Raw genomic sequence first — 8,270 nt, 5'->3', positions numbered from 1 at the left:
AAGACGACGCGTCACGCGTCAATTTGTATGGGGGCTATACGAAAGCGTGGACCTACATAGCCCGCTTTCAATACCAAAAGTCCTACGTAAATATAACATATTTTCCCAAAATTTCATCAACCTACGTCAATCCGTTCGGACGCTAGAGTGATTTCCACAGACGGACGGACATGGCTATATCGATGTAGAATTGCACGCTGATCAAGAATATATATAGTTTGTGGGGTCTACAATGATTATTTCGAGTAGTTACAAACGTAGTGACAAACTTAATATACCCCCATCCTATGGTGGAGGGTATAAAAAAGCTCTTTTCTGGTGCTGCTTTGGACAATTTCGTTATTTTCTTTAATCATTCTACAGTCAATTCGTGTGATTACTATTTTGGACCTGCCATGTAAAGCCCTCAGTTTGAGCCTGGCTTCTTTCTCGGTGCGGTATATGATATTGTATACACTTCTCAGCTTACGGGAGGTGATTTTAGAGATTTCTCTTTCGGATTTACTTTCGGATTTATTATAATTGGAATAGACCAAATGTAGCATGTTTTCCGAAACCATTTACTTGACTTTCTCTTTTTCTGAATTTACCGTCTATGTTAAAATTAATTTATGATCAAAAATTATGGATCTACATGTCCACATACCATAAAAGTCTTAAAAATCCTTAAATGCAAAAAATCACGATTTTATTGCACATTAATTCATTTTGCAATTATTTAGTTGACACCACAAAAACCAGGTACCTATCCTTTTTGCCCGTTGTATTTGTTATTTCCAACCGATTTCTGGATTTATTGGCTTGATGTTGCCATTAACAGGTAAATCAACAGATATTTACAAAAATCCCAACATTATTGAAAAAATTTATTGTAGTATTTCCTTATTAAACATCTAAATTTTTAAAAATTCATCGTTTGCAATTATATAGTTGACTAACTGTATATCATCAACGGCACTCCGATTATATACCATTTCGATTCTGCAAATCGAGTCGATTCGGTTTTCATCACATACCTAAATATGAATTGGGCTTACAGATCAAACTGCTCGAGATTTGTTGGTAACAACATGAGAGACGGACATGGCTAAATTGACTACAAATTGTAGAAATTGGCTGAAACTTATTTAGTCTTAACATATGAGGGGAATAATTTCGATGAATCTCATTCCTGTGTCCTCTTTAGCCAAGTGTAAGCATATTGAACATGTCTATGAGGAAAATGATAATTCAAAACGAGGCTCTTCAATCTCTTAATTACTGTAAACCTATTCTAACAATTAGTATGCAATTTAATACAATTTACTCGTCCGTGTCCCATTTTATATGAAAATGTCACAAGTTCGCTCATACATTTCATATAATTACTCAAAGAGTGAAATTTCAAATTTTCGATATCTATGTTTGATCGGCTATCGCAGTAAATGAGCGATATATTGTGAGTCCACATTAATAATAAAACCACAAAATATTTGCTTGCGTTATTCTTCTTAATACTTAATGCATTGTTTTTTTATATTTCATTTAAATAATTTTTATTTTTTTTTGTTTTTGTTAATGGCTGGTGTTCGGTTGGTTAGACAAAAAGTCTAGTAGTTGATGTTTTGATTACTATGAGAGAAAGAGTATGGGCGAAATACATAAATATTTATTGATTTGGTGAAGTGTTGCGTTTTGGTGTTGACGGTGGTAGATCCATTGTCTTGCATACCCAGCCGGCAATATCGACTTCCTCCACCTCGGCTTTGCGTATCCAGGCATGATTCTAAAATAGGTACATATAAATACAATTTACTACGTCTTCTAAATAAGCAAAAGAGTGGTGAGATCGGTTTACCAATAGGGTTTTTAAATCAGCTCTTTCATCGGGATTTTTCTTCAAGCAAATATCCACGAACTCCTTAAATTCATCTGTGAAATCTTTGTGTTCCAATTTGGGTGGTGGTTCATTGACAATGTAATCCAGTAATTCAAATATCGCCATGACTTTGGGCTCAACCACAGTCTGTGTACCATCTTCATTTTTGGCAGAGAAAATAGCCTCAATTGTTTTTGCATCTGGTGGTGGTATGGGATACATGCCTATCGCCATTTCAACTAATGACAAGCCCAATGACCAGATGTCCGATTGTACCGAATAGTGGGTACCCTGGAGGCGTTCAGGCTGTAACAAAAAATTTCACAAAATTAGAACACATTTACAAATCATTATTACATTAAACAAACTTACCGACATATAACTCCTTGTGCCCACAAACGAATTAGCCATGGAGTCTATCAATTGACCAGATACACCAAAATCACAGATTTTTATTTCACCGCTGCTATTGACTAAAATATTACTTGGCTTAACATCTCTATGCATAATGGCATGTTTCTCCCGCAAGTAACTGAGACCCTTCAAAACGGCCAATGTGATTTTACCCAAAATCGATTCTGGTATTCGTCCAGCCCGTTTTAGAATCAAATCCAATGAACCACCATCCATGTACTCCATACAAATACTGATTTCACCATCACTGTAGAACGCCCCATAGAAGCCGACTATGTGTGGAAAATTGCATTCGTGCAACACCTTCAATTCTCTGATGATTTGTTTCTTGATTGCCGGTTTGACTTCCAGATGTATTAACTTGCGGGCCATTATCAATTGTGTGGGGATGTGACGGACTTTCATGACAACACCTCCATTGCCGGAACCCAGTTCTCCCAGCTTCTCCAAGTCATCATCGGATAGCTCCCCGATCTTTTCCTTTTGGCTTAGGAATACTTTAATGCGTTTTCTTTCGGTATCATCCATTTCCAATTCCTCCAGAGTTTCCGTCAGAGCCTCGATACTCGTCTTCGGCTTGCCCAGCAAACTATGTTTTCTTTAATTTAACTTTTAAATGAATTTTTGTGCAACAAAAACAAAAAATGCAAGGCAAACAATGAGGAAACAACAACAGTCTCACAAAATAGTAGACAACAGCTGACAGGATGGAGAATCTATTGAAGTTGATTTATACGAGTGTGTATATAAGGGACAGAGCAAGAGGAAGAGAAATGTAGAGTAGTTTAACGTTGTACGACCACTAATACGATGAAAAGGAGTTACGTGAATCGAAGTATAACGAAGAAAGTAGGTGTTATTGAAGATCTACTTTTACGTTTATAAAGGAACAAAAATTTAGGAAAAATTATATAACACCAAATTTTTATGGGTATAAGAAGCCTAAATTAGAATTACAAATCTTAGTGAAAATACATCAAAAGGGGCCAACACAGGATTCATGGGGAAAACTCAAGCATTAATGAGTTCCGACAATACTAATGTTAGGATGACGTTCATGTATTCGCCGATAAAAACTGGCGTCGCATAGCTTCGTAATAAGATATCGGCAAGGTTTCTTTGTCTGCACTACAAGTTAAACTGGCCGTCTCAAACATGTCACAGCCGTGTCGTCTCTAGGGGTAGACAACTGGAATAGAAGATGATAATCATAGATATGGAGATATCATCTGTCTTTGGGAAAATCGATTCTACGGTTCTTCGATTTATTGTTGCTGAATTCCAGGTTCGACTGGTCTTAATTCATATAACTGATTATCCAACATTTGAAACTAGAACGGGAGGTGGTGTTGATGTCCTCAAACGTTGTAGCGTGCTTTAAGTATGAAGTGTCATCAAACTAATCTGTGGCACGAATTTTACTGCTGAAGTTTCACAATGCAGTGCTCTTGTAATACTGTGCTGTTTAAGGAATCCTAGCTGATGCTACATAGGGGTAAATTGTTGACGGTCTTTGTTATGATTTACAGTAGTGAAGACGTCCTGTACGATTCTCTTTTGTTATCACCTTGTCTGACTTTAGTATCCGCATCGCCGTGCACTTTTCCACACTTTGAAAAAGACGAGAATAGATATCGACGCGCTGGGGACTTTAGTATGGTACCCAATCATTAACTCTTTGAATTTCAATTTATTTCAATTCAATACAAAGAAAGCAATTTAAGGCCAATGGCATTGGCAATAAATTCATCTTCATCTCATCATCTAACTTTATTTAACATAATATAGCCATTGTCTTTACCATCGGTTTAGATGATCTACCCAATTTGTCCGGTTACTCGCCGACCATACTGCTGACTAACATTGTAAAATCTCTGATTAATATCATTAATCAGCCAAGAAAACGAATGAGTCAAACAAATGAGGCCTATAAAAATATTGCTGAATATCGGTTAAAAATTGCAATGTTATAAACAAGGGAATTTTCGAACTTTATAGGTCCATATCTCGGGAAGTATGCAGTTCCGCCAATAGAGCTTTATATTTTTGTAATCAGAACGAAAAGATCTAACTTTGAGTATAGAATTTGTTATATCTTCTTCTAGGATCAGTTCTAGTGGAATGATCTCGTTTACCAAATGCACCAAATGCATGTTAGCCGGTAGAGTTGGGCAATTGAACGACCTAGTTCACTGTCCTAGATCAAAAACGAATGGGTAACGTCATACAAACTAACATGTGATATTACGTATACGCATTTTGTTCATACAAACGACAGGTGGCCATTCAACTACATTGTGAACTAGATCGTTCAATATAGTTCAATTGGCACAACTCTATTAGCCGGTATAGGTACATATGTCTGGTTGGTAACTAGTAAATATTAAAACATTTATACCGCCTTGCTAATTTTTTAAGACCCTAATTGCAACGACGATGGAAAATGGTTAGTGATGTGTATGTACAAAACAGGAGGAAGATTTTACTTGTTTTTATACAGAGGCTAGAGGTGGTGAGTAAAAGCATTCATGAAGTTAAGACATCCAAAATAAAGAAATAATACAAAAAAACAACAACAAAAATAAATACAAAATAAAATATGATTCATATTTACTCTGTTCCAGATGGCGTTTTAAATGGAGATGCCTGTGACGCATCTGAGGAGGCATCGACTGGTGGCAGTGTCAGATTCAATTTATTTTTAGACATTGTAGCCTAGTTTGTGGCGTCTACTTCCCACTTGTTTGTTAAGAGATTGAAGTCTTGTATTTGTCCTGAGGCCAAAACTCACAAATTATAATACCGCAAAGCTAAATTTTGTCTCGATTGTTTTTTTTTTACAAAGGAATACTGCAAATACACGAATGTAAGTATAATTTTATAAGCGGTTTATTGGAGTTTCAGTAAATAAAGTTTTAAAACATATTTAATATTTTGTTTCTCCAAAAAATTATTCCCGATACACACCCCAATCCGAATCCGTTGTTGTTTTCTTTGTTTTTATTCCATTGGCAAATTCTTCTTCTTTTTTCTTTTCAATGTATCGTCGAAATGATACATGCTTCTTCTTACTTCTTGAAAGAACGAATAAGCGACAACAGAAGATGAAATTGAAAAAATGACTGCGCCACCTACTAGCAGAAGGCAGTAACAACAGCACGGCTACGAGCAGTATAGCTATCAGCCGCTAGATGCCAACAATATGATTTCTATTCCTATTCTGTTCCAGAACTTAAATTCGAAAAAATTGTGTATGGGAGCAAACATATATATGGTCTGTTCCTTTACTTTTGAAAATGGTAAAACCGGCAAAAGTAGTAAAAGTTGTAAACTGCTCCCATATGAATTGTATAGTTTCTGAAGTAAAGGAAGGCTTTTCGAGTAAAAAGTGGTAAAACTTGAAGATTCTTGCACGTAAAGGAACAGAGATATAATAAACAAATATACGAATCCATATTCAAAGTGGTAAAAAACACAAAAAAGAAAAAAAACTATATAAGGAGTTTGCATTGCTATCCGTCCAGATTGTTGACAGAAAAAAAATGTATCCCGTCCTCACCCAGGAAACCCACACATTTTCCATTAATCACAGCAAATACGACATCGCTACTTATGCACATAATGATCAACCAAATTATGAGTATCAGCTCCCCGTCATTTTTCTCACTTTTTCCTTTATGTTGGAACGGCAGAAAGACAAAGCTCACGGGAAGTTTACATTCATAATTACCTTGGATATCTCTCCTGTTGTGGTCCTATTATAAGCCGACATAGCACAGTGGATCCACTTGTATGGAGAAAGCGGCCAAAAATATTTCCCGTGAAAATATCAAGCTAATGCGCTTTGTGATGCTGCAAAGATTGTTTTAAGAAACCACGAGCGTACTTATGGGTACGAAAAGTACTAAACGGTACTAAATTTGGTACAGTTGAGATTTGGGTTAACATATAGAGCTGGAATCCTGAAATTTGATATTACAATTACTGTGGGGGAATAGGAATGAATTAATGGTAGTTTTTTGGAAATTCGTGCTTATGGGAACAAAGATTACAAAATGGTACTAAATTTGGCACAATTTGCATTTGGAAGAACGGATTGAGCTGGAATCCTGAAATTTGGAATTAAGATTACTTTTGAAGTGTAGGATTGAGGTTGTGTGGGAAATTCGTAATTATTGATACGGAAAGCACTAAATGGTACTGAATTTAGTACAATTTGGGTTTGGGTGAATGGATAAAGCTGGATTCCTCAAATTTGGACTTAGGGTGAGGAAAGAGTTTTTATAAACCATGAGTGTACGAAAAGTACTAAATAGTACTAAATTTAGTACAATTTGGATATGGGTAAACGGATAAAGCTGGAGTAGTTTTGGAAATTCGTACTTAGAGTACAAAAAGTACGAAATGGTACAATAGAGATTTAGGTAAACGGATAGACCTAGAATCCTGAGATTTCTGTTGGAGTGTAGGATTGAGGTAGTTTTGGAAATTCGTACTTATGGGAACGAAAAGTTCTAAATGTTACTAAATTTGGTACAATGAGGATTTGGGTGAACGGATAGAGTTGGAATTCCCAAATTTGGAATTGAGATTACTGTTGGAGTGTAAGATTGAAGTAGTTTCGGAAATTCGTACTTATGTGTACGAAAAGTACTACATTTGGTACAACGGGGAATTGGAATCCTGAAGTTTGGAATTGAGATTATTGTTGAAGTGTAAGATTGAGGTAGTTTTGGAAATTTGTATTTATGGGTACTAAATGGTACAAAATTTGGTACAATTTGGATTTGGGCTAACGGATAGGGTTGGAATCCTGAAATTTGGAATTAGGATCACTGTACGAACAGTAATAATGGTACGAAATTTGGTACAATTTGGATTTGGGTGAACGGATAGAGCTTATTTCCTCAAATTTTGACTGAGGGTCATTGATAAAGAGTAAAACAGATGTACCAAAGGGTTTTTGGAAACTATGAGTGTACGAAAAGTACTAAATGGTACTAAGGTTACTGTTGAAGTGAAGGATTGAGGTAGATTTGGAAAATCGTACGAAGAGAACTTAATGGTACTAAGTTTGGTACAATTTGTTATTGGGCGAACGGATAGAGGTGAAATCCTAAAAATTTCGAATTAATATTACTGTTAGTATTTGGTATTAATGTCAGAGTAGGATTGATATATGTGGTAGTCAGGATGAGTGTTGGTGTGTAGCGTATATGGAGGTGGTTTAAGAAGTACGTGCATACAATACATACACGAAAAGTAATAAATCATTCTAAATTTGGTATAGGGTGTAGCGTCACTGTTTATGTTACTATGAAAAGTACTAAATGTTACAGAATTTGGTACAATTTGCTTTTGTGTAAAGGGGTTTTTGGATGTCAGTGTAGGGTTGAGATATGTCGTCGAAATACGTACAATAAGTATACGAAAAGTACTTAATGGTACTCAATTTGTTGTAGGGTGTAGGGACAGTGCTGGAATCTGTATTTTTTAGATTTAGGGTGAGTATTGGTGTGCAACGTTGGTCTCGCTGTTAATGAGTAAGGTTGTTATACGGCTGATATTTTGGAAAATCGAACTAAAGGGGTACGAACAGTACTAAAATAAAAATAAATGTTGAATAAAATTGGTATTAGCGCAACAAAATTTTCAGTGTTCGCCATTTCCATATTATATATTGTTTATTTGTGTTTTATATCCTTTCCGCATACGAAGTAGCGGGCACTTTGCTAGTATACACATATTCAAGAAAATATGAAGAACTCGAACATCATACCTTTTAGTCACCACGCATACGACAGACACAACTTTACACGAAGTCGTTAGGACTAGTGATGAGTTCTTAGAGCACAAAAAGTATGCCTGACTTCATAAATGCTGTATTTACATTACAAAAAATGACAACATCATAAAAAGACGAAGTAAATATGTGAAGCGGCACTGACAATGTCAAAAAAGAGACATGTCATTTTGCTGCATTTATGAACGCACACAT

At 35.8% G+C, this 8,270-nt stretch overlaps 1 protein-coding gene across 3 annotated transcripts; it reads right to left on the bottom strand.

The window, feature by feature from the left end:
• Positions 1 to 1,471: 1,471 nt before the first annotated feature.
• On the bottom strand, positions 1,472 to 5,527 carry Dsor1 (mitogen-activated protein kinase kinase 1). Of its 3 annotated transcripts, none has more exons than XM_073978126.1 (5): positions 5,240 to 5,527; positions 4,887 to 5,122; positions 2,231 to 2,870; positions 1,838 to 2,164; positions 1,472 to 1,765 (listed from the first exon to the last, which is right to left on the bottom strand). In XM_073978126.1, the coding sequence occupies exons 2-5, from the start codon at positions 4,979 to 4,981 to the stop codon at positions 1,649 to 1,651; spliced, it is 1,179 nt and encodes a 392-aa protein (XP_073834227.1). In that variant the 5' UTR covers positions 4,982 to 5,122; positions 5,240 to 5,527; the 3' UTR covers positions 1,472 to 1,648. The 3 variants fall into 3 exon arrangements, with proteins under 3 accessions (XP_073834227.1, XP_073834228.1, XP_073834230.1); XM_073978127.1 differs by having other exon boundaries at positions 2,231 to 2,861; XM_073978129.1 differs by having other exon boundaries at positions 2,231 to 2,881; positions 5,240 to 5,362.
• Positions 5,528 to 8,270: the final 2,743 nt, after the last annotated feature.

This window comes from Musca autumnalis, unplaced genomic scaffold (assembly GCF_047663935.1).
Source record: "Musca autumnalis isolate F117 unplaced genomic scaffold, ASM4766393v1 scaffold_3, whole genome shotgun sequence".
NCBI lineage: Eukaryota > Metazoa > Arthropoda > Insecta > Diptera > Muscidae > Musca > Musca autumnalis.
The sequence above is the reverse complement of the archived record's forward strand: the minus strand, read 5'-3'. Positions and strand labels throughout refer to the sequence as shown.

Bases quoted from the DNA above. Each gene is read 5' to 3' on its own strand.
- Dsor1 (XM_073978126.1), bottom strand. From the start codon at position 4,981: ATGTCTAAAAATAAATTGAATCTGACACTGCCACCAGTCGATGCCTCC. The intron at 2,165-2,230 runs GTAAGTTTGTTT...TTTTTGTTACAG, and splicing joins GCACAAGGAGTTATATGTCG to CCTGAACGCCTCCAGGGTAC. The intron at 1,766-1,837 runs GTAAACCGATCT...TACCTATTTTAG, and splicing joins CTGATTTAAAAACCCTATTG to AATCATGCCTGGATACGCAA.